This window comes from Apteryx rowi, unplaced genomic scaffold, assembly GCF_003343035.1.
Source record: "Apteryx rowi isolate R43461 unplaced genomic scaffold, aptRow1 scaffold_40, whole genome shotgun sequence".
Classification (NCBI taxonomy): Eukaryota; Metazoa; Chordata; class Aves; order Apterygiformes; family Apterygidae; genus Apteryx; species Apteryx rowi.
The window spans coordinates 4071938-4098548 of record NW_020450530.1 but is presented as its reverse complement, the minus strand read 5'-3'; the positions used below and the strand labels follow the sequence as shown (position 1 = coordinate 4098548).

The 26611-nt window shown below is 42.9% G+C and overlaps 1 protein-coding gene across 1 annotated transcript in view; it reads right to left on the bottom strand.

Moving 5' to 3' along the window:
- FBXW8 (F-box and WD repeat domain containing 8) overlaps window positions 1-26611 on the bottom strand; it is a 54254-nt gene that overhangs the window by 5427 nt on the left and 22216 nt on the right. Inside the window, exons 6-10 of the mRNA XM_026075273.1 lie at window positions 21686-21843; window positions 14109-14305; window positions 12405-12614; window positions 3949-4017; window positions 2021-2148 (exon numbers count right to left, since the gene is read on the bottom strand). Of these exons, the coding sequence (XP_025931058.1) occupies window positions 2021-2148; window positions 3949-4017; window positions 12405-12614; window positions 14109-14305; window positions 21686-21843 (762 nt within the window). The remainder of the gene's footprint in view (window positions 1-2020; window positions 2149-3948; window positions 4018-12404; window positions 12615-14108; window positions 14306-21685; window positions 21844-26611) is intronic.

The following is a 26611-nucleotide window of genomic DNA, read 5'->3' as shown; positions in this document are numbered from 1 at the left end:
GAAGGAAAAAAGAGCATTTTGCACATCTAATGCGATGCTCTAATGCAGACCTGGCACGGCCCAGCCTCAACAGCTGGGCTCAGTGGGAGCACATCAGACTCATCCCAGTTCAAGGGAGCCGTAAGGAAGGTTTCTTGTGACCAGGCTTTGACTCTCACGTTAGACTACTCTAGAAGTAAGCTCACTCKCATTTAGGGGAAGATGGAAGACGTTTTTTCCATCCACACTTTCCAGCAGTGGTATACACTGGACTTGCCTCGCATTTGCTTTCCCAATGCTATTCACTGTCTCACATTCCTTMAAAAAAAAAWAAAWAAAWAAAAAAGCAAAAAAAAAAAAAAAAGCTGCTATCGTGCAGTGCACCAGCATATGTTGCCTGTTTCAGCTCTCTTACAAGTGTGAAGCACAGATAAATAATCAAATATATCGCCAATGCTTCAGGAGCATTCTTTGTGTGAAACCACAGATTTTACAGATCCTACCAAAACCACTTCACTTCAAATGGGGTGATTTGTTTTGTTTCTCAAAAACATGGCTTTGAATAAAAGACGAGCACCTATCAGTAAGATTTTGAAAATGTTTCATTTAATTCCAACAATAYGTTTCCACGCTGGCCACCAGCAGCTTGAATTCACACGGCAAAGGTCCCCATTTAGAGTATTTGCTCCGTACCAGGGCTGTTGCGGTACAAGTCACTTCCCACCTGTGGATGCCCAGCACCTATTAACACCCTTCATGCACTGACCTTTGAGCTACACGTGCTCTTGTCTCCTAGATCCCCTACTTATCTGCTGGACTATCAATTCCCGACTTCCTGTTATTTTAGTGATAGCCAGCCCCCGAACTCAGTCAATTCTTGCGCTGAAAAACTGAGGGGAAAGGGTGTAGACATTTACTCCAGTATAAAGGGAGTAAATGTCAATCTCACTTAAGGGATATCAACTTTATCTACTCTTCCATCACTGGGCAAGGGGGTTTTACTGGGGTGTTTTGGAAAAATTTATTATCGGCTTTTAGAGGGAAAAATCTCCCAAGGATTCAGTTGCATGCACTCATGCAATTGCTATTTGCACGATCTTTCCTTTATCTTCTTTGCCGAGGAAAGCGTGAGGTTTGCTTGCGGTGCCTATTCACTGAGAAGGAAAAAAAGCTGTTTGACAAAATAATCATTTTTGCAAGCTGCTGCACTGGCGGGACAGAGGTCTGGGATTTGGCAAAGGAAGGTATCCGCCTTACAAGCTGATACCCACCACCACACCAGACCACCACCTGCAGCCCGATGCCCAGCGCAGGGAGGAGGAGGGAAGGAAGAGGGAGCCATTAGAGACTGGCTCCTCGCCATCCCGCATCTCCTTTGGTGCACTGGATCAGACCCCGCAAATAACTAGCCAAAAAGAGAAAACCTAAAAATTGGACTCAAAGGGTCTTTTTAAGCACTTTAATCCTTTCGCGCTGACTGTTCCCAGCGCGTCCATTCCTGGCACCAGATACTGTGCAGGGAAAATCCTACTCCCCAAGCCAAGGAGTTAAAGAGAAAGCTGCTAATCAGCTAAATAGAAGCTGGAATCTGTTCATATGAAAGTCTCTTTTTTTTGTCACCTGAGGGACATCACAGTGTTCCGAAATACACTCTTGACATCATTTGGCAGACGGACCCATCTCATCCTACATGATTCATCCCTTAGGTTATTTTTTTAATATCAGAAAGTGAGCTTTTAAATGCCAAACTAATTTTGCGGGTGGTGGTGGGGAAGTGGAAGATATTCCAAGTGGTCTCACTGGGCCGTACACCAACTGCGTCCACCAAATGGCTTAAAAAGAAAGTCTTCCCCTGGAGCTCTCCGAAACAAAGCAAACTGGCAGCCACATCCAACTATTACCTAATATTTTGTTCCTGAAGTTCACGCAGGCTGCATTTGAAACATTAGAGGAGAAACAAATTCTAGCAGGTCCAGATGTAGGACAGCAGGACAGGAAGTAAGCTAATTTGAGATGGGTTACTGCTCTTGATAGTACCCACCTTCTGTCCTTATTGCCTGTAACGAGCATGTTTGGAGGACTGTCCTGAAGGTTGACACACGTAAAGTCACCCAATGAGTTGCCCAGCTTCTGCAGACACTGACTTGTTTCCAGATTGTAAAGAAGAATCTGGCAGAAAGAGCACAAACACCAGGTAAATTCAGTACAGGCACAACAGCTACATATTGCTGCAGCATGAAGCAGAGCCGAGTTATTATCATTACCGGGATGGTTTGCAGGCCTTGTTTCTCAATATTCTAACACGGAACCAAGATATCCCTATGGAGATAGCGATATCACACACTCAGAAATATGAAAATACAACGGCACAGGGGAATCCATCAAGAACGAGAACTGCAAGGCTCTCGGCAACCAGTATCAGACAGGTATAGGTCTTGGGCAACCAAAGAAAGCCATACAGATTTTATTCAGGTCCATTCTTTAGAGTTTACAGGGAAGAGCAAATCGCTTCTTTATTAACTTTAACTTTTGAAATAATAGGAAAAGTAAACGGAATCAACATTTGGAAGGTTTAGACACATGGGCTGTGCAAGGAGGATTCAATAAAATACAGCAAAAAGATGAGAGAGCAGAACTGACCCCTGACTCGGCGCTGCCAGGCCCTGTCGAAAGGTTCTGCACTAAGAGGCACATCCCATCCAAAATCACCATTCTTTTTAGGGAAAGGAATAAAAACCACTCTGGTTTTAAGTAACACTGAAGATCATTGCACTAAATACTAGAAGAGAGATGCAAGTTATTTCCCTTCTGTTCATCCTCCTCTCCTTTGAGCGGCAATGCTGTCTGGCCTTTTACTTTCTAGCTGTGCAATTTTAATAAGCATCAGAAAGGCTGAATTAGGAGAGCAGAAGCAGATGATTTTGTGATGGGTGCCTCTAGGCAACAAAAGTTTAAACCTTTAATCCTTTAAAAATCCCTAGAAATACTGCACGGAAGCGCAGAGACTCTGCAGGTTTCCTCCACCTGCCATTTCTCCCAGCTAAAAAGGCGGCACAGTTTTATTCAGGCATTTTATCAACTACCTAACTACAGTTAATACATTCATATCCGATTTCCTCAGCTGCTTGTAATATTTATAACTCTGCTAACCAGCTCCCTTTCCCAGCCTTGTCTTTTTGAAGTTATCTGTGCTGCCTTGCATTATATTGCTGTTCAAGTCGCATGCCTCAAATACCAGTTTTTAGAGTGTGATTTTTCATCCCTAAGACCAAAGTAGCTTTTCCCAAGCTCTGTAAAGCAAGAGAGACTCTACCTTTGTAGACTTAGGACATAAATGTTGCTTAAAAAAACAAAAAAAACCCCACTGAACTTCCGTACCTATGAAAAAGTATCTACAAATGGACTCAAAGTTTTAGACGTAAAGACTAATATGCAGCCTTTTCTGAAATATAGCACAGCTTCCAACAGCTCACTAATCAAAACCAGAGATAATGATATTTTGGCAAAGGTACTGCTCAGAGTTTCTAGTGCAAAGGAAACTAAGGTCTGGGCCTAGCAACCAGATCTTTCTCTTGAAAGTTTTGAGCAGAAGACAAAGTCACTAAACTCTGCCGAATTCAACTCGTGAATGATAAAATGGTTGGGTCAACAGCAACAGATGCCATCTCCCATTTCGAGATTCTCAACCAGCCTTTCCCAGCTGGGCACTAAAACTCTGGAGAAGAGAGAGGGCCTAACGCTGTGTTGGGAGAGTCCCCAGGGGCTAATACTTATAATGAGCATCCATAAACTATTAATTTATCTAAATGACCAAAGCTCCCATCTAGCCTATAAACACAGGATATGTACTCAAAAACTCAGTCATGACCATGAAAGACTATCATGAAAACTTGCTTCCACATGGCATTTAAAGATTCCCCCCTTTTAAATCTGAGCAAGTACTTCATATTCGCTTGCTTGCAACCTTACTTTTAGACCTGGAGCAATTCTTACAAGTAGGTAGCACCAGCTCAAAAATGATTTGTTTCTCCTTTGCATCTGTAAGAAAGAGAACCTGTAAAAAACAGAGGTTCAGGTCTACAAAACTCAAAGAAAAGCTTTTTTCCTTCTTATCACTCTCTTACTCCCTCCACTTCCTTCTCTTCTAACATCAATCCCCACTCTTCTAAGGTTTCTGTTTGTTTGTTCTAGCTTTTTATGGTGCTGCCGTGTATTTCTAGGCAATTAGTCCCATCATTTAGGAGGAAGGTGCTCTTTGCAGGTTTTACCTACCTGTGAATTCAGCTTCTATCTCGAGCAATTTTATGGTCTGAAAATGAGTTTCAAAACCTCATCCTGACAAATGGATAATTAAAGAAACAAAAGAAACTCTGACAGAATGCATTTTTAGGTCTGAATAATAATTTCTTGAAGACAGGGTTTTTAAAAGCGTACTGATGACAACTTTGAAGCTGCTAGAGCACTTCTGATGAGCTCTTCCGTAATACCCCATGGCAACAAGGATTTTCTTTATAAAGGCCAAGGAGAAAGAATGAAAATACCTGGTCAGGAGGGACTTGAAATAAGGGCCTGTATGTTAAAGGGCAGATAAAGCATAAGATCTTTAGGAGGTTTATAATCCTATAATGCACCCTGCAAAGGGATTACCCTTTTAAAGACATTTATAATCCTATAATGGACACCCACGACCAGTGACCTAATAGGTGCAGAACCGAAGGTAAGTGAACCAAGAGCACTTGGGTGTGAAATGAAGTACCCTGGGATAACCCACTAACGAGCATCCCTTCCCCCAGTGGAAGTCCGGGGGCACCAGGGAGGAAAAACATTAAATACTCTGGGCAGATGTATCAGGATCTAACGCACAAAATAAAAAGTGTTACCTATTAACATTGTTCAAATGCAAAAGTCTAAGTTGYTGGATAGGAGCCAAGCAATCTCCCAGAATGCTTAATAATTCAACAAGCCAGAAATAGCYAGAGTACCTTTACCATTATGTTTAGTTAAAGACCGCAGAGATTAGAAAACACATTATCCATCTCAGAGGCGATTCTTTCCATGTTACAAGTCCCTTAACGACCTTTACCATCTCTCCCTCGCTCTCTCTCTCTTTTAATAAGGCTGAGCAAATGGGACTTCATTTTATCCGATTGCCACAGACTAGCGATATTAATTATTCATGCTCGTACTCTCCCTTTTGTTAAGGTAGTGCATTAGACTAATTTCCTTCTTTACTGCATGAATYGGGCAAGTCTCAACCTGTGGCCACCGTTCTTAGACAAATGCGCTGAGAAACAGCATGGCAAATGTCTTCGAATAGGGAGAGGAAGAAAGGAGAACTTGCTGTACTTTCGGGAGCTGCAGATCAGCGGGTACCAGGAATGCTTTTAAAACACTATCCCAGAAGTCAAGAAAGAGGTCCAAAYGGATAAAGAATTAAAGTTTCTGTAGCCAGAGTAGCTAAGCTGTGAGCTTGCTTGCATCTTGCAGCTAAGTGAGGTCAAGCATGGTCTACRCGCTTTGGTTGAGACCCTTCCAAGAAAAACCGAGGAACTGAAGGAAATGCTGTTGATGGAACTCTTCCATGCACGTCCAACGCCCCAGCAGGTGTTCAGGGATCCTGTGCTGTCGGAGATGTCTTTTTTGGATGGAACATTAAAACAACAAATCCCCAAGCGCTTGTTATCAAAGAGCCTGTGGTACTTTCCACAAGAGCAGGGGTGTTCAACCCACTGTCCTGGCTGAAAGCCAGCAGAGACAACTGCTTTGTGAAATAGCCAGTTTCCATCTGCAATTGCATTTTTGCTTCTTAAGTCACCACAACTCATGGCTAGTAAAAAAAAAAAAAACTTCTTTCAGAATTGGGTGAAGCAGTCTTTATATATAGTATACATAATTCTTATTTAGATGAAGTATTAAACCGAATATATTAGCAAAAATATAGTCAAACCATGCTTTCAAAACCTACATCCTCCTCCTTACTGAATAACACACAGGATACCTTCAAAAACTACCTTCCCGGAAAGAACCGTCTACGATAGGGGCATCTGTCATTTTACAGATAGGTAAGCAGAGAGAGAAAAAAAATTTGATTCACCCAAAGATGCAGAGGAACAAACAACAAGACGGGGCTCAGAGTTTGCATTTTACTTTCAAATTACATTGCTCCCCTTTCCTTCTGCCCATCCCTCTGCCAAAGCGAGAAAACGCTGCCTGAATACACACCAACACTGCCAACAAAAGAAAGGTCATGAAATTGCCAGTCCACCACGAATAAAAAGGGATCTGGGTTTAACCCGGGTCAAAACCATTCAATTCCAACGGCAGCTACAAAAGCGACAAGGCTATTTCATATGCATTTGCAGCAGAAGTCATCAAATTAAGTACAACATATGGTACGCACCGCTGCAAGTTTGAATTTTATTTCTAAGGGGATGTGGAAAAATATTTTCAAAGTTTACAAGCCTCGGGGGCACCGTTTCCCAGTGCAAATGTATTGAATTGCCTACTGTAAATATGGCACATAACACTGCAACAAAAGAAAAAAAAAATTTGACTATTAACAAATGCAAGGTCAGCATATTGATACTTGTACACAGAGATAAGTGTTCTGGCTCCATAAATTTAAGGATGAGCTAAGATTTAAAAGGAGCAGACGAGGGAGACAAGACAGACAATCAGAGAGAAAGAAAAAAGAGTAAATCATACACAAAACAGCCAGTAAAAAAAAAGCAGTTAATATACATGAATAATGGATGTTTGATTTAAAAGCAGTTTACTCCAATATGATGTAATTTTTGACAATCGGCCAGAGAGACTATTTTGCAAGTTCTTGCCAGATATAAGTCATTGTGCGAAGCTGGTAACACAACCGCTTCTCTGAGCATGTGGAAAATTGACTTTCATGCCATCCTAAAGGTGACTTTATGCTGGCAAACAAGAACTTTATTTCACGTGCGCTGAGCTGCACTAAGCGGCCCTTAAGCAATGCTTAAAGACCTACTCGGAGAACTGCAAAAATATCAGCGCGTCTAAACAGCCTGCTGCAAACCCGGCAGCTCAAAAGCCAGCCGCGCACCCAACCTCTTCCTCCAAATTTCTACGCCCGCCGTAAAAGTTACAGACGAAAGTATGTATGTAAAAGTTACATACATACGGCGCTTGCCGTTAGCTTTTCCTTTTAAGTTTGCATTTGACTGGAGTCAAAAAGGAAGACTCCAAGCTGGTACAAGGAGCGGAGCCAAGCGTTGCGCAGGCAGGCAGCGCGCGAGCTCCGGCGGCACAGTTTTGCCAATGCACCTGCAACCTCTGCTGTTCCAGCACTGGACACGTCCTGAGCCCCRACTGCCAACGGCCAGGATGGTGCCAAGCGCAATGGTTTTGTGAGGTGGACAGATGTCTGCTAGGACCTGGAAGGAGGTCACCGGACTCGTTTAACTCGTGGCTGAAGACTGATGTAAGAGTTCAGGTATCCTGAGATGAAAGGATACGATGTTTGCTTGCTGAACCACCCACTTGCTAAAAAGCAAACCTCAACCCCAAAACACACTTTTCCTCAGCTGAGGACAGGGTAGGCAAGAAGGCGGCAAGCTAGTGGTTAAAAACAGAATGAATTCTCTCGTTTCCCAGATAATCACCTTGAATATTCATGGCACATCCCAGCCGCTACATTTTCAAAACCTGAGATACCTACCTAAGCAGCTGTGCCAATTTTGGACTATGCACATCAATGCACAAACAGAAAAAATGCAGAATGTCATTAGCATTAGCCAATGTATAAGGTTTTTGTTTTTGTTTAACTTGCAAAAAGGATTTTGGGGTAATTACAAAATTGAAAAATCAAGATGGCAGATTCTGTTATTTTTCAGCAAGACAGAGGTTAATGGTTATACTGTACAAAAACCAGGCAAGGAAAACGCCAAATCTTTTTGAAAAAAATGTATTTCTTGCAATGCCCAACTTATAAAAAGTTACACAGTTCAGATCCACAGAAAGAGGCCTCTCTCTCCCACACTGGAATCAATACTAAACAGTTTGTAAAGGAAAAGGTATGTAAAACACCTTCCACCTTCAAAGATCTGCTAACGCTCTACAGTACTACAGCTCCCAGAATGGAAACATTTGGGCAAATCCCACATGTTCAAATTCAGTCACCAGCAAGACATGTCCTTCTACTGGTAAGAAAACAGGAGTTTATAAAGACCAATTGATTTATCACCGACATGTAGCCAGTGAAAATTAGACCATTTACAAGGTTCACAGTGGTTAAGAAAACTCATAAGCATATTTTTTAATTAAAAAAAAAAACAAGATAAAAAAACGTAAGTCTTCAGAACTCCATAGCAACTGAGACATGACACCAGAAGAGACAGTACAAGCTTACCAGTACAAAAAGGAATGATTTCAGTTAAAAAAAGGTGCCAGAAAGGTGTGAGGGCTTATATAATACATCTGTGACCTAAAAACATCATCCAGAGACTGTAAAGTATCAGATTCAGTTTAAAGGATTATTTTAAAATTTATAATTTAATTTCTTCCAGTTAATATCAATTCATAACATGCATTTCAAGGGGCTAATTCTACTGGATACACTCGCATTAGCAACTAGTCAAAGGACTCTGCAGAAACGTTAAACACAGCAGCCAAAAAACAAGGCAGTATTTGAAGCGCTGATGAGGGGAGACAAGTAGGTTGAACGTCATTCAGCCAGTACAAACCAATCATCAGCTCAAAACAGACAAAAAAGGGAAATAACAAGCAATTCCCAAGGCATCTGATCACAATGTTTCTATCCTCCTGTTTCTGTCTCTCTTGTTTCTAGGATGGAGTATCTAAAACCATTACTGTTCTCCTTCTTTCTTCCCCATCCTCCTCTTTGGAAATAATGCCTTAGTTTGTGCATAAAGGAACCAAAAATAAAGACACATTCTGAACTGTGCCTTATAATCATACCATCTGAGTCACGGATCCTGCATGCAACACAAGAGGAGTATTTCAGAGTTACATGAACTTAAAATAAAATTCTCTTGCATGACTACTGTGAGAAGTTTCTTTGGTGGAAAAAACAAAATGCTCCCATGTTGATTAGCTTCCATCATCCAGAACTGCTGAACGCATTAAGAAGTTCATCCCCTGACACAATGAGGAGCACAGCCAACTCTCGTTTAATTCTGCAGATGTCTGTAGAGTTGCATCAGAAAATAATTTCACAGATGATGCTCATAAACAAAATTCAAACATGTGAACACCAATGACTGTGATACTGCTGCAGAGTCTCGATCATTGGTCTCCAAGTCACATGGAATGGGTTTGCTGTTACCTATCAGACACTGTCCTCCAAGGCACGTCCACCGGATGTCACGAGCATCACTCTCGGTTGAAAGGGAAAGCCATAATTAGGGGTTTGCCTGTGATTCGTTATCTGGTCTATATTATTACCTACATACGAACCAAGGTGGGAACACGGGTCTGAGTATCTCAACAGTATAGTATTTAAGGAAAACAGCACATTCCACACTGAATCAATACACCTGAAATAACCCTTACTACAGAAATTCCTGTTAGCTTAACAGAAAACAAAGAGTTCCAGGAACACCAAACAAATGAGGACTAACTTTCAAGAAAAAGCATCTCATATTTGGGTTGTCTGGTGCTTAATACAGTGAAAGTTGGACTTCTCCCCACAGCTGAAGCATTTATATCCTCTCCGCATTCCTGCCTGTCATCTCACAAGAAGCAAGTCTACGCCACGGATTTGATGGTTTTTCCTCCTCTGTTCAGCACATCGACGTTAAAACCCCTACAAAATTTACGCCTCAAATCTCTACGCTGCTGTCAAATTTGGTTAAAAATAGACAATGATTAAGTCAGTAACATTAGGGGTGCAAACTTACGCTCAAAAAAATAAAATAAAAATCCTTTGTGGGGGGGAATACCAAAACCCGTGAGCCAGAAGAAACACAGCTTTTACCCTAGAGCAACCCAGCCACCAGCAACCGGGGCTGGGATTCTCTCTCAGTGTTTCCGAGATCCAAAGCTCTCCTAAAGACAGATTGTCAACTGGTGACCAGCGTAATCAAGCAACGCGGAGTCCCTTCACGTCTGTGCGAGAATAATTATCGTAATAGACATTAGTAATTAATTTCCGGCGTGATGTCAGCTGGCGCGGCAATGCCAAGCGAGCGTCCTTGTCAAACACGCCGCAGCCGTCTGGGCTCCTTCAGTCACATCTCCCTGATTAGGATGCGCGCTGATGCGCGGCTTAATACGATCTGCCGTCAGACGCCAAATACTTCAGAACTAAATTAGGAAATATGTCGGGCTTTACGGAGTGACGCTCGGGGGCCTAAGTGGATTTCTCTCTTCCTTTACGAGGCACAAAGGCGACCGCCGATGTAACGCTCCCGAATGAGGCAATTTTACCTTCTAACCTCCTACCTCTGCGGGGAGAAAGAATTGGATTAGGGCAGCAAAGGAATTAATAAAGACAGCGTGGCCTCCCAGCATCTCTCACCCCAGAGGTAGTTACGGTGGCCTCAGCATCTCCCTAGTGGACGTGAATTTTAAGGGGAAATTAGATGCAGCTGGACAGATTTATTCCTAACACAGGGTTAGCCCTAAATAAAGCTTTCCTGTTGCCAGAGAATACGGCGTTTTTATACTATGGACGCCAGCTCCTTTCACCGGGTTGCTCCCTCTCCGCTTCCTCCTGCTTCGTGCCGCGCTCTCCTTTCCGCTTTCCCGGTAGCCTGAAGTATAACTACAAACAAGAGAATGAAATCAGGGAAGGGGAAAATTAGGCACGACACAGGAAAGGGTCGGAAGCTCTTCTCGGGGCCACTGGAAACTCCTCCCTGGATTTACCGCCCACGTAGACAGCGGCCACGCCGCGCGTGCGAGGGAGGGCTGGTGGGATTCACCGAGCCCGCGTTCTCCAGGGGTGTCCGCAGCCTGGTCCCTGCCGTACCGGAGAAACTCAGGCAACTTACTCTTAGCCACCCTCTTTCCAAAGCGCCCCCCAGACACAGGCAGGGATCACGGACTGAACCGCTGCGGTTAAGAGCAACTTGTTCCCAAAGACTTCGGGGAAGCGGCTGTTGGCTGGATTAATCTTAAGAGGCTGCACATAGCCGACAGCCGCAGACCGACCACTCCTGCTTAAGTAGGTCTCTTCCAGCTCTGATTTCTGTGCTAGCCAGGTGCAACGCACATAAGTTTAAAGCTACACATTTTATGTGGTTATATGTAATTTACTTGCCCAAATTCAACTCTGTGACTAAAGTTTCACAGAACCAAATGACAATTCACACAACTAAACCACTGAGTCAGTTTGCAAACTCTTGGAAACAGAGTCTAAAACAAAACAAAGCAAAAAACAACAAAAAACAGAGGAGACGGTGAACTTTTACTGACCAAAGAAAGTTGAAATTAGGCAATAAATATTTACATTGCTAATCCAGACTAATCCCATATTTGATGCTTATTCCCAGCCCTTGGTTTCACTGGAGTGCTATGCTCCAGACTCTGGAGAATCAGAAGAAGACCTCAGACTTTCAAGAGCTTCACAGTAATAATCTCCAGACAGAGTACCATGATCCCAGACAGGATTCTAAGCCCCAAAGACATTCCATTATTTATGTTACTATTTGGGACTGCAAGCTCAAGAAAGCATCTCCTGCAACCAGAAGAGCTGCACTGGAAGCATGCCGCAGCCACGAGTCTTCAACAGAATTGCAAAAATAGTCTGGTTTTATCTACTACACTGAGAAACACTGATAAAAGCAGCAGAGTATTACAGAGGCTTCAAACCCATGATCGCTATTTAGCTTCCTTTAATATAACAGTCAAATCATTATCACCGAGAGGAAAGCAACTTGGTTCAAATACTCAAGTGAAAAAAAAAAGTCCTGAGCACTGCATGAACAGAGTTGACAGGCTGCTCAGGATGCTCTCCTCAGACAGTATTACAGGTTTGGGGTTTTTTTTGGGGNTCACGTCCCGCCGTCAGGGCCTCCCCAGCAATTCCCGCAGCGACTCCCCCCTCGGGACAAACAGCTCGAGGACACGCACGGTCTCGGTTTGGTTTTTTTTGGGGGGGGGGGGGGGGAGCAAGGGGGTGTTGAGACGAGTTCTCCCTCGACCACTGCTGTAGCACAGAGCTGAATCAGCCGGGCCTCACTTAGGAGCAGAGAACGCACTGCATCTACAGTGAACCCAGTCAGCCAAACAACAAGCCCTCGCTTGAGCTCACCAGAAGAAAATTGATATAAACATCAGATTACTGCATTAAAAAGGAATGTTCCTTCTACTGTCAAAAAAAGAAAAAAAAAGAGAGAAGAAAGGGAAGAAAATGGTCATTAGCATGAAGTCTTCTTCCTTGGCTAATTGTGAAGGTATATAAATCTTAGAAATAAATAAAAATTAAATACCTGGTTGGGCTCATTCAATAACCAGCCAAAGCTTTTGACCCCAAAGGCTGCTTCATTCGCAGACACATCGAGACATGTGACGGGCTGACCATAAACAGAATGGAGAACTTTGCCGGGATCTTCTGATTTCAGGAGATAAACCACGTCTTCCGCAGCTGCTACTGTCACCGGACTCCCCGTAACATCTGGAACCAGATTAAGGAAGTTGACCTAAAAGAGCAGACTTTTCATGGTTATTACAGCCAAAAATTCTTTTATATCATCATATGCTAAACTGAACAAATTAACTGGATATCAGCTATCTGGAACCATCCCCCTTACAAACTAAGTTTATACAAAGATTGAATATCAACTTTAGTTCTGCATATCTGCGAGATCAGCTCCTATGATGAAATCAAGCTCACAGTCTTTAGAATGAACCCACTTAAAAAACAAAACAGAAGACATAACAAAAAAACCCCCAAATTGTCACATCAAGGAAAGATGACTGAATGGACTCGTTTTACAGAAGGTGGTAAAGGACAGAAAGATTAACAGGGGACAAGCAAGAGGTCACCATAAGGCTAACATGCACAAAGCAAACACCAGGGTTAGAAGGTGAATGCAGCGCCCGGGAAAGGGATAACACACTCAGGCAACCACTGAGGAATAGCTGATGCATAGAAAATTTACACTCTAGCTTACTCCAAAATCACGTGTTCATTTACATGTATCCTAAACCAAAAAAAAGAGTCAGGTCATGACTCCAGGACACCTCGAATTTCAGCTCCCCAATCTTCTACTAGATCACAAAAACGTTACTAGGCAAGAATGATGTGACCTGCTCTTCCCGTTTCAGGGAATGGTTAAGACATTGCTTAACAGTCTCCCTATGGGAAGGGCTGAAACCCCTTAACAGCATGCCTGGTTTCTAACGCAGCTTTAGAAGAAACAGCGGTGTCTTGGGTGTTTCTTTCACATGTTGCAAACCGACATTTCACAGCAAGCAAGATGCAAGAGTAAAATAGATCTAACTACAATAGGGCGTGTGTTGTTGCTTTAACATTTTCACTGGGAAACTTGTTAAAATTGCTTGGGGGGTTTGGTTATTTTTCAGTATTGTAAAACTGAGTTAGCTTTGAAAGAAGGGATGCGTCAGGAACGGTTTAGATCACAACTTCTTACGCACTAGCTTTACAAGTCAGCGCCTTGCGATGGGGGAGAAATAGTCGCAAAACTTCAGTGACAGAAGGTGCAACCTACAGAAGCTGCGCAACTAGTTACAGCTTCACAAGTGATCCTATTAGCTCATCTGCAATATCCTGCCTCAGAATTAATCAGATAGCGCTGATCTGGAATGAGACCTTCCGTGTTAGCTCCAATTCTGTGCGAGAATACTGATTTACAAAATGAGCCAGCTTAGTTTAATGTTGACAAAAAAAAAATAATTAAAAACAGCCAACCTCCTGCACCATATGGACTCCTATTCATTTTCACTTGTAGTGTAAGCCAGCATTTCACCCTTGCTCTTCAGTGATGAAAGCCTCATCCATTAACCTGCTACTAAATCACAGCCTCTAGCTGATAATGCTGTTGTCTAGTTCACGCAACACTCCTGTAAGATTTTTATAAGATCCCCCTTAACCACACCAATAATAATTAGCAGATCAGAAGCTCCTGGAACGAGGAGCGTATGGAACGAAGTTGCGTAGCCTGGAGACTCACCAATTTCTGGATTTCAAACGTTTCTGTAGTTTGCCAGAATCCCCTGTCATTAGGGCTTTCCACTTTGACCTCGAAGCCAGATGCCGTCGCTACCGCTGCACGCTCCGAACCAAGAGCCAGAGCCTGAATCCTCTGATTGTGCTGGTAACGATGGATGGGCTCCCGTCCTACCATCAGACTCCAAACGCTAACAGTTCCTGCGTACAAAAGCACAGAGCAAACAGCTCTGCGTTATCCCAGAATTTAACAAAACCTTAAAGATCGTTTGAGAACGTACGTGTATAAGCATTCTGATGAGAAGGGTGAATACACAGAAAAGAGTCCAGGGCAGGAAAGCAGAACTTGGGGAAAGCGCGCAGCAGGACATAATTGGGTCAGGACAGAACTTTCCAAAATTACGTGTTCTGGCATTAGAGGCTCTGTTGCAATTCTTACTTTTTGGCTTTCAGATAACACTGGTATCTGCCTTGAGGAAGGCTGCCTGACCTCTCCCACTTCTCCACATTTGGGGAAGATCAGACTTTAAATGGATACTTAAGTTCTTCCTCTATTATATACTTGCYCTCAATTAGCACCGGAAAAAAAAAAAAGAGAGAGAGCACACGCTCTAAAGAAAGAATCCACATTTAAATTCATGTAATTCTGCTGCACGCAAGTTTTACAGAGTGAAGAATCTAAAACTCTGCAAACAGAGCAATCAGGGCAGGGGTTTCAAGGCCATTCTCAACACTCAGTTTGCAACCAGCAGCAAAACTCCTAATCCTCGTGCTCTGGAAAACAGAAAATGCAAAAGAGTTCAATGCTTTCAGAAAGCTACAGAACACAAACCCCAAAGAACATAAAAGTACAAATCAGCACTTTTTCCCTGCATAGACCACCAGTAGCCTATTTAAAAGCACGATGCATTAGGCCAAAGATTTGAACATGAGTAACACAGAGGAGTCAGGAGCGTATTGCAGAACAGACGGGCCAGACAGCACTGGAGACTTCAGGGCCACCTTCGCACTGAATTAACGGAGAAGCAATCTTCAAACATGATAGACAGGGCTGGAGCTACAGAAGCCTTCCTTCTACTTCAGCACGGCCATTAATGATGAAATGATTAATGGTAGCTCTTCCTTCAAAAGGAGACATAAAAGCTCTGACAGGCAGCTGTGGATGGGCACCAATGCCAGTTTGCAAACACTCCTCCCGTGTCCCAGAGGAGGCGAAGCAAGAGTGTGGTAATGAAACTGCACGTAGCGAAATGGTATCTAAATGAGTTTAAATTGATTTATGTTTGCTTTTGTAAAGATTATTTGGTATCTGGAAAGTGCTACCCATGTGAAATAATGCAGATAATCCTTAAGATCCCTGTCTAATGGCACTCCCACTGAATATTTATATTCCTCGCCATGGGAATGAGCACCATAATGGGGACCATTTTTGTTTTATTAGGGATGCATATTTAAATTAATCTGCTATTTGCCTAAACAATTAGCTGCCTCTGTTTGTTTACACAAAGCCAAAACTGCAATTAGGCTTCCATCAAAAAGATAAGCCCCGACTAAAACTGTCCCGATGGAGTCATAAGGGCTCAGAGCAGAACTTCCCAAAATTACTTCTTAGCATAATGGTAATTACGTTAATTGCTTGAAAGGTAAATAACTGCTAAACTGGTTTCAAAAAACAGAACGGTAGCCACCAGCACACGCACATGCTTAAAACAAGTTAACAAATGCAAATGGGCAGCGCGGGCTACGATTTCCTTGGAAGATTAAGCTGCCCGGCGCAGAGGCTTAGCAGCGGCACGGCCGGGCCGTCACGGCACATCCACGGCCCCACGCCAGGACGACGGGAACGGGTGAAGCCTGATCCCTCGTACAGCCTGTCCAACAGCAGATTTAATCCACAGTCATCTAAATTTCAGTGATGTCAGATCACGGATGTTAGAATCAAATTTTTCATCAGACAACAAATATCACTGTTAAGCTCCCCCGGGCAGGACCCCACTGTCACCCTCTTTTTTTGCAGAACATTTTTCCCAGTTAAAGGCTACTTTTGTGAAGGGAAAAAGGACGCTGCTTTGCTCTCCGTGAAGTCTTTTGCACACCTCTGCAATGAGTATTTCACTGATTTTTTTTACAGAGACTATTAAAGTTCTGCAAAATACCAAAAGAAAAAAAACAAAGATCCAAGTCATACAAGCCTGTTCTGACCACACCAGCAAACTGAGACAGCTGGTATTCAGAGTTCTGAGAGTTCTGCTCTCCAAATGTGGGCAAAAAAGCCATTATTATTATTGTATCTTAAATGCCACAAAGGAGAAAACGGGTCAGGCAGTAATATGCTCTGTTCAAGGCGGGTACATGCCTTTTTCCCAGATGTTCATTAGCAAAATCTGTCCAAAACATCTAAAACTTCCATTAGGCAAATACAGCGCGTGCAACACCCGATGCACAACGCGGTGCAAAACATCCCAGAAAACATCAAAAGAATAAATGACTTGTACAGTCATAAGTTAGGGCCTGTTTAATGAAGGAGCACAACATAAGGAGCGAAAAGGAGAATTCAAAAGGAATGCAAAGAGCAAGAGCACTGCACTCCAGAAACAGTGCAAGGTATTTATTGGTGTGCAAGCCTTTGCCCTAGTCAATCATGTTCATGTGATAGCCAAAGAGGGGGGAAAAAAAAAAGAAAGAGAGGAAAGGCCACCATTACAATTAAAGTTATTGGTATGGCGACATAAAAAAAAATTAGGTGTAAGATTTACCAGTGCAGATGAGATCACTGCTATCTTCCTGCCTCCAGCAGTGGCCAATACTTCATTCCCAACAAAAAAAAATCTTTGCTAAGGTGAAGTTAAGGTTGTAGGTGTACAGTATTTTTTTTTTTTTGAATATTGGAATTTTAAAAGTGTTAAAAAGTCATTACACTGAAATCATAAGTAACACACTCATAAAATGCTAAAACCTGCGCCACCGTTCTGATTACTCCAATTGAACACTATAACTCCTCAAACTGATACAGACTTTACAGCTTGCTTATATTTCAACTTGGCTCAAGAAAACAACTTAAGTGCAAGATGACGATTAAGATATTTGGATAAAACATTTAACTACAAGTCCGTTGTGCCTTACCAGTGCCCTGCGAACCTGATGACAGTCCAGTCTTACAAAGCATCCACGGAGTATTTCATACGCTCTTTCTATAGCAAAGGTGAATGACTGGAAGCTGTTCTGTATGAACGGTCCCAGTCTCATATATGCCCTTCTTTACAGCTGGGAGCACAGAAGACATCCTGCAAAAGCAGCTGTTTTTACATCTGTTTTCACAGAATTCTCTCTCTGGTGCAAAATGCAACACTTCTGCCACAAAACAAAGTGTCTCCTTTCATATAAAATGCTCTAATCCTACAATAGGGAAAGGCTGTACAAACACAGAGGCAAAAAAAAGGCAAAAATCACATTTCTAAAYATTATAGCGGCATGTTACAGCCCCTTCTAAAAAGCTAACCACAACGGAGGACGGCTGCCTACTACTGCTACCAGCCACCCTTCGTCGACGCGGAGGGAGGTCTGGGCTCTGGTGCAGAAGCTCCTGGGTTCAGACCCTAATGTCCCATCACACCAGCTCTTCCTCCTTAAAACAGTGCTGCCGACGGTAGCTGTTAACCTTACCGAAGGTGTAGGGCAATTTATATCTGGGAAAAAAAACACACACACAAATACAGAATTATATATATGCTAGAGCAGAAAATTTGGACGTGCTCATGGTTTTTGTACTCATTCCCATCAGCTCCTAAGCAACCGCACGGGAAGGCCAGAATCTGCTAATTCACATTGTCTATATGATACTGTTGCTGTCTGTAGGTCGCGTTCCAGACCTGTTTTGATTTAAGCTGAAAAATAAATAAATAAATAATGATAATTAAAAATATATATGTTTAAAAAAAATCTATATGTATTTTTCCCGCCAAGTTGGGACCATTAATTTTCTTCCGTATAATTTTCAGGTAACACCATACTCCTACAAAGCACAAATAATTAACGACATACGCAGGTGGAAAACAGCACCGGTCTGAAGTCTCAAAGCTTGTTACCTCCAATTCTGAGTTTCCCCCAAAATCATTTCTAGCTTTAGGGACCATCAGCACATATCAAATCTAACTTTAGTAGATGCTTGGTGTTCATGAACTAAAATTGCACTTTTTTTTCCCACTGCTCAGCCTGCAGAGGGTATAATCACTACTTATTTACCAAGCGACAAGAGACTAGACCTCAAGCACAGCAGTCCTGCCTCTACGCTTGCCATTACCACATCAGTGTCAAGCAAACGGTGCGTAGGCTTTTATCCCCACAGCTCTTACTATACAGATTTCTAACCATCATTATCCCTGTACAGTCCCTTCAGAAAAAACACAGATGAGAAAGTCTGTATTTCGTTCCCAACCTGACGACCCAAGAGACAGACTTCCCTGACCTTGATGCGAAGACACACGCTGTTTAGTGAAACGAGGAGGGTTCTGCATCCATAGCCACCTGCACGGGTAAGACAGCAGTTTAATTTAAGTATACCACGCTAGCGCAATTATGTCTAGTATGAAYAAATGTAGTGCTGCAGGGCAGACAGAGTTTTCTTCAAAGACTCTTTCCTTTATTCAAGGCAGCCTCTGTTTCCTGCTCTGGCTATTTTGCAGCATGTTCTGGCACTTAGAGGGCTCCAAACATACCACCCCGTTTCTGACCACTGCAAACAGGGTACGGAGTGGACAACAACCACCAGCAGCTTCAAGAGCACAGARGACAAGACAGCAATTCTCTAGTCCTAGAAAGGAGCACTGCCAAAACCGCCTTGGGGGAGCCTGCCAACAAGCAAGCACACCTCTGATCATCACCTTCCTCGCTCCGCGTTGCTACTTTGCAACTTGTGAAGTACCACCAACTCCTCCCAAACCCAAACTCCTCCCAAACCAAAGCACTACCGCGGACGGGGCAGCACTGCATCCCCTTCCACACACGCGCGAGTCGGATGCACAGCATTTAGAGAAAAGCATGTTCTCTCGTTGCACCACGGTGTTTTCGAGTCAGACTATGAGGCTCCGGAGGACAGGGGGAAGGCTGATGGCTAAAGGAGACTGCTGTTTCCCAAAAGCTGTGGCTCACGGCCAAAGGCAGGCAAGCACGGAGCAGATGGAGTCCTGGCACGGCCTCTCCTGTCCCTGCATTAGCAGCATCTGCTCATTACCCAGAACCCTCGCCTGCTTTCTCTAATGCTCCAGGAAAAGCATTTTGATTTGATTCATTTCAGTTCGGTAACGTGCAACACAATTAGTGGTAAAATCAAACTGGACGCCTGCCAGCGCTGACAATGGGAAACAAGGCAGAAGAAATATGAGGCCAGTGGGTTGGAATTCAAAAATCACAACTGTGGAGCGAGCTGCCAAGTCCCGTTGCCCCAGGTGTACACGCAGTGCCCCCGCTGAGTACTGGCATGGGCGGAAGGAACTTCATTTTCTCCCCGCACCTTTTTTCTCTCGTTTACCTCTCCTTGCAGCTCGCTTCTCAGAGGCTTGACACCATCAGAAACGTGCACCAGAAGTCACAAATCGGTTGTTTCTTCAGTGCCACGGCGGAGTCGCAATTCGCTTTAGATGAAGGCATCCCAACAGGACCCAGCCTTCCCCTTGCTTTATCTCGCACGCCTCGGGTAGCAGTGTGCTACTTCCGAAGCAGCAAAACAGCGCTGTACGGCAGGCGCGGAGCGAGCGGAGCCCGCCGGTTAGTCCCTCCCTGTGGTCGGATGCCAAGGACATCGCGGCGGGAGCTCTGCTGAGCCGGGAGAAACCGATGCTATCCGAACGAGCCCACCAGCCAGGGCTGCGGCAGCGAAGTCTAGACTCTTTGCCTGGCAGCGCCACCTCCAAATCTAGCAGATGGTTTCACCGCGTTAGTCAAACTTGCAAACAAAGAGGGAAGGGAGCTGCAAAAGTGCAGCAAAGACCAATCCAACACCTTCTCTTCAAAGTCTTCCCCCCGCCGCTAAGCTTAAGGTACTTCACYGCACTGTAAATACGCGCTTTGAGATCCCGGTTGGTGAGCTTTTATAAAATCAGCTTCTGTAATTCCCTATTGACATAGAAAATTATCTATTTTGACGAAGGTTCTAAAGCCAGAGCGACTGCCCTCGTATCACACGGCCCGTTAAAATTTCGACCCAAAAGAATAAGGACGCCCAGCTTTATGCAAACTAGTTTATCCACAACACACACAAAACTGAAGACACAAAATATTAAGAAAACAACAACAACAAAATAACCCAAAGCAAACAGATTATTAGATTAGTCAAAGACCAGAAGACAAACAAGAGAACCTCTGCTATTTTCGTTGTTTGGCACACGGGACAAAAATCCAGCACTCAAAACTACCACCGTGTGTTAGACTATCCTATGACTCAAGTAAATAATATTAAGGAGCATTCAGTAATACGAGAACCACTGTTGTCACAAAACGTTGCCTATCAATGATTTTTTTAGCAGCAGAAAACCATGATAGCGCAATCCACACTAGAAAAACAACTAAGAACGTTGATCATCTTAAACATTTGTTTTTAGATATAAAATATTAAATTTACTTTAAAAATAAAATATATGGATTAGAGATTTTGTTTGGATTATCTTTTGTTTTCGCTTCCACATGCAAATGCCAGTATCAAAGAACGTATGTGTACAAAATTCCGTAACTTTAAAAAACTCTTGTTTCATACTAAAGGACAGGTTTTTAAGTGTCAAACCACACAAATTAAAGACAGATGACAGGAGTTAAGTTCTGCCTGGGCAGCTCACTAGACCCCGACTGTCTAACACTGTCCAAACCTGACTTTTTCAACTGCCGTTCCCGCGTTCTGCAGTTGTATAGTTGGTGTTTGGCTCTTGCCCTCCATTCTGTAAACACATCTAAGTAYGTTTGAAACAATGCGTATAACCAGGATTCTATTAGTTTCATTAAATATTAGGTCACAGCTTCTATTTCTCTATATCAAAGTACATGATACTTTAAAAAACAGAYGTGCCAAACCTTTCCTTGTCACCCTCATATAACTCAACACTGTAAATTAATACTTCCGTTAAGAAAATGTGCATCTGCACGCTCCACAAGGAACAAGAGAGGATACAATTTAATCAGACAAGCAGGTTTACCAATATTCCCATAACAAAGCCTCATAGCACCCTAAGGGGGAATGGGCAGAGGGGAAGGCTGGTGGAAGAATATTTAATATTTTTATAGCAAAACAAGTTATTTGCTTAAGATAGCTTGGCTGGACTACAGCCTGGCACTCAAGCTTTGTGCAGCAGTTCCAGGAGGAATTAAACATCAGTTTTAATGGGTGCTATGTTCCAATGCCTCCTAATGCATTTAGGGTTATTGGCCAACTTTCTCACATAAAAGCAAGTGTGTGTGTGTGTGTGTGTGTGTGTGTACACACAGGATTACAGACACACAAAAAGCTGAGCACAGCTGCTTCATTTTTGTAAAGCTTTTTTCTTTTTTTCCCTCTTTTTTTTTTTTTAAACAGGGAGGAGAGTTGTGGTTACTTACCATCCTCGTAAGCCGCCGCAGCCAGAGAGCTGTTTATCCTCACAAAGGAGACATGTGGCGGAGGTCCAGCATCGTCAGGACCGTGCACCGGTTCCAGGATGGGGGCTGTGTAGTCCCAGGTGCGCGTGTCCCACAACCTCACCTCCCCTGATGTATATCTGGAAAAGGAGGCTATTATTCATTCCAAAAAACATCTGAAAAGAGGTCRCTGCTGGAGACGGGAGGAGGAAATCAGAAGAGTCTTAAAACCCAACACTATGATATAGATCCTAGGCGGATTCTCATCGTGTTTACATAGCCTGTATATAATTCCATTGCCATTAATCATTTTATTCCCATTTACTGAATGCAGCATCAAGTCAAATAAGAGGGGCAGGTAAAATGGAGCTACAAGAATRACATGATCTAGCTACCACAGGCTACCAACTATCAATATTAACTTTATAGATAGATAGAGTGCAAGGAGATCTGGGCACAAGGGGAGAAGTTAATCAGTATAATTACAGCATGGCAAAACTTCAATCTGCTCCCTTTTGGTCTTTAAACATTTGCGATCGTGGTTGTGCCAGAGAACGRCTGCTTAATCAGAGTATTTATGTAYATACATACAAGCATTCAYGTGCAGACAACCATCCAACCRACTGCTCTTTATAAGAATAAACTTCTCAATGCCTCATCAATGGATCAGATTTGTCTACATCTCTGAAGACTAATTTATTCATACAATTAAGCATTATCTTTAGAATTAAAGCAGTGCTTCCTGCTTCACAGAAGGTTCACTTACTTAAACATCATGTAAACTATAGYTTACTCTGCTAACAACAAAAACAAAAAATAGAAATAAGCTTCTCTGATAATACTGAATATACCTAAAAGAATGAAGGCTGTAACACTGCAAGCAACACACAACTCCTTCTACGCTGTCTATGCTGAGGCACACAACAAAAAATATACATRTTTCAGAGGAATGACTCTTCCTAGCCTCAAAGGTCTACAGGGCAGAAATCTGGCTCTCCTACGTTTTTGAGGAAAACACAATTCTGCAGAATTRCGTTAAGAAAATAGTTATTTGCAAAGGAGATGAAGGAAGGTGCCCAATAAAGGCTCTGGAGATGTCGGACTTCAACTCAGGTTACCTGGTTCTTAGGAAAGTACCATACAACGGGGTTACAGGTGTTCTGGAGCAGATWATTTTCCACATCTCGGGGTGAAAATGCTCCACTTTACACAACTAATTAAAGTGCCTGAGGAGGTGGTGAAACCTGTCAAGCGGAAAGAGATGCACACCGATTCCCTGCACTGAATCAGAAAGAGAGGAGAACCGAGTCCTTGCCACCCAAGCTTCCTGTTCAGTGCCTTCTGCTGTAAAGTAAAAGAAACAGAGAAACGGGTCCGACAGCACTTCTCCCCGTTCCTCCTTTCGCAAATAAGGCCCAAATCCCCCTATGAGCCTTGCCTTCATTTCCAGTTTGCAGCAATGCTATTTAGAAAAGAATAGATCAAGAAAGAATCTTCCCCAAACCACAGCAAAACCTTTCATTTTGAAGAGAACAAGCTGTCCAGATTAGTCCATAGCAAATATCTTCAGTTTACAAAACTGAAAAATTCTCATTTCAGATCAATTTTAAACTCCTGAGATAAAAGCAATCAAAATTTCATTCAAGCCAGGTAATCACAAAGATCTGTTGTAGTCTCATTCAACAAAAGAGACGCTTCAGATTCTGGAAACATTTAATTCTGAACCACTTTTCATTTCCCTTTTRATGGCTGGGTCAGTAAGACTTGCATTTTCAGGCTTCTCCTCCCTAAATGCAAAGGCTAGGAGATGATTCTCAAGGAGGAAGTCAAAATTTTCATGACGATATACAACCCTGAAAAGTGAACTTCAAGGGAGACCCCAAAGACTGTTAGAGGTGACAGAGCTAAGTGACAGAATACTCATTTTCCTTCCCAAACAAGCAAGGAAGAACAGTGTCTCTTCCTAGCGCATGGACATGCTCATTGGCACACAGTCCAACGTAGGGACATAAAAAGAAAGGGTTTAGAAGAGAGAAAGTGAAGGGAATAAAGAAGAGACACAAGATTTGCTAATTCTATAAGCACTGCTGCCAGCTTCTCTCCATAGCATGTAACACAACTGCTGCAGGACTCAAGACATGCTAACATGCATAAAAACTAATGTTGACTGCTGTCTCTGAATTAAAGATCCAGCACTGCAGTACCACAATGTGCTTAAATTCCTTTATTTTATTCCTTTAATTTAACTGACTAAAAATTCAGTTTGAACCATTCTCTCTTTCTTGAGGAAGAACCCAAACCATCCATACTGTTAAGCTCAAACTGAACCAGAGCCACAACACATTTCTGGCTACCAGTTTGAAATAAATTTGACCAAAATTCTCATGCGTTTGTGCTGGGACCCGTGAAATGCAGGAGCTGCCTATGCTTGGAGGCTCTGCATTGCAGCACCACCCTGCAGCCTCCTCCTGCTCATCCTCTTCCTCACCCATGGCTGAGAGGTACATGCTGCTAAAGCTCTCCTCCAAATATGATGAAGCTGTGCTGTTCTGCTACCCCCAGCAAGGACCCCACGAAACAAAGCCAACGGACTCAGAGATGCTACAAGACCACGCGGGAAACATGAGTGAGTGGAGGTCTGGGTTTAAGCCGGGAATCCGAACGGGGAAAGGGGAGATATAAACCTTCTCAGCTGACAATCTACTCTGTTGGCCATCGCCACCCATTTCCAGCGTACACTGGGCCCGTACCAGAACTGAATTGGAAGAATTTCAAACACAGATGAAGCCAATTCGGAACTAAAAATTTAATGCTTTTAATGCTGTTGTAAAAAGCAACACACTTTCAATTTGTGACCACAACAAAAGGCTTTTAAACTATTAAAGTATGGCCTTGCAGTAAAAAAATAAAAAGGCTGCTTTATTTCAGATAATTGGCAAACATGCCATATCAATATATGGCTCAAGAGAAAAGTACGCTGCACTGTACAGATCCTATTCCTGGATAATTTCAGTATTTCTACTCATTCTCTACCACTGCAACTGTTACATTTCCCCCATGAAAACTTAAGTTTGGTTTACCAGCTACTGAATGAAGGAGCCCTAGATTTAAGTCTTCCATCAGAGAGCAGGCACAGCCCTCTAAACTATTTCAGTTACTGATTTTTCTATTGAGATGACTACCTAAAGTTCACACACCTTTCTGCTGGAGTGAAATAACTTCTTTTTAATAAGACAATAAATAGATTCTGTTGTCTATTATACCAACAGCATTCAGCTGCGGCTATTTTTTTTTYCCCCCCTCTTACTGGAGGTACTGAGATGATGATTTCAGTGGCAGGTMCRTACTCCAACACCTTCTAATATAAAGCCAGAAATGCTTGGCTATCAGGTTTAGAGAGAAAAAAAAGAGTCCCTACCTGATTTACTTTATTAGGAAGGATGTATAAAATCTTGCCTTCCTGAGCACAAGGGGGAACAGAAAACTTACAATCCCAAGTTTCTCCCTCCCCAGATATCCTCTCCCTGATGCCTTCCAAAATACTTTATCCACAAAGTGTCCAGCTTTCAGCCCCGGGTCTGCACCCTCCTCTCACCATGCACCAGATACAGCCCTCCTTCTCTTGTAGCATCCACCAGAGACCCTTCACCCAAGGAACTCGGCTTCTCTGGTGGACTCGCATTTCACTTTGCTCTGGACAGTCAAGCAGAAGTCGTTTATACTTACCATAATGAAAGATAGAATTAACTTCCATTATTTTCAATAATGTGTAGATACAGCCTGGTTTACCCACAAGAAACTTATTTTTCTTGAAAGAGAGGCATCTAGATGCCTATTTCACAGATACTGAAAAGTTGGTTTCTATGTTATGTATTAAATATGTATTTACGCACACATGCTTCCATAAACACCAGCATCTGCCCAGAGTGCATTGCAGAAATTTAGCTCTAAGTCACATGTTTGCTTCAAACAAGAATTCTCAAGATTTTCCTGCAGCTTGAACCCATCCTGTGAGCATCTTGGTGATAACAAGAGCCTTCAACTATTAAAATCCTGCCGACCACAAAAGCACTTCCCCTTTCTTAAACCTATTACAAAAACTGGAAGGAAAAAGAGGGGGGAAAAAAAAAGTTCTTCTGAACACCTCAGTGTATATAAGTGGGAAGTAGTGACAAAAGAGACACGGGCTATATTTTTCTAACTATACTACTACTTCCTGACAAGTCAGTTCTGCAATTCTGGACGCATAGGTAAACATCCGTAAAAACTGCTCTGCAAATTCCACTTGAGCTTTACAGACAGCCATAAAAACCCTGCTGTAACGGAGCAACGATAGTTTGAATGCATATGTTATAGAGGAGCTGAAAAAAAAATTAAGTTCATACGGCAGCTACAAACATACCAGGAATAAAAATACCTGCTCGCTAATCGAAAGCATTTCGACTTCTTTTTACTGGCAGTAATGTCATAATGAGACGAACCGTTTCCTTGTGCCCTTTCACGTGAATGAAAGCAGAAGACTGAAGGAGAAGGAGCTGGGGGTTAAAAGCTGCYGAGGTCCCACGGTGGCTGGGCAGCAGGTGGTGAAGAGCGGAGCGCATGTGGGAGGAAGCAGCCACCAGGGCTGGGCACCGCTCTAATGAAGTGGCGCTGAAGAGGAGGACAATTTCATAAGGAGAAAAACATCAGGAAACTGGTCAAAACACAGAATCTCATCTGAAAAAGCTCAACCGTGTTGGAGAGCAATAGCCAGAACAAATTTGGGAAAGAGGAGGAAGGGGAGGCTGATCTCTCTCCAGAGCCCCAGATGTCTTTATCGTTGCCTAATGACAATTACGCTCAACCAATTAAGACACTGCTATCACAGTCGCATTGTTAGTAAGCCTTTGGCCCTGCGCGTTGATGGCT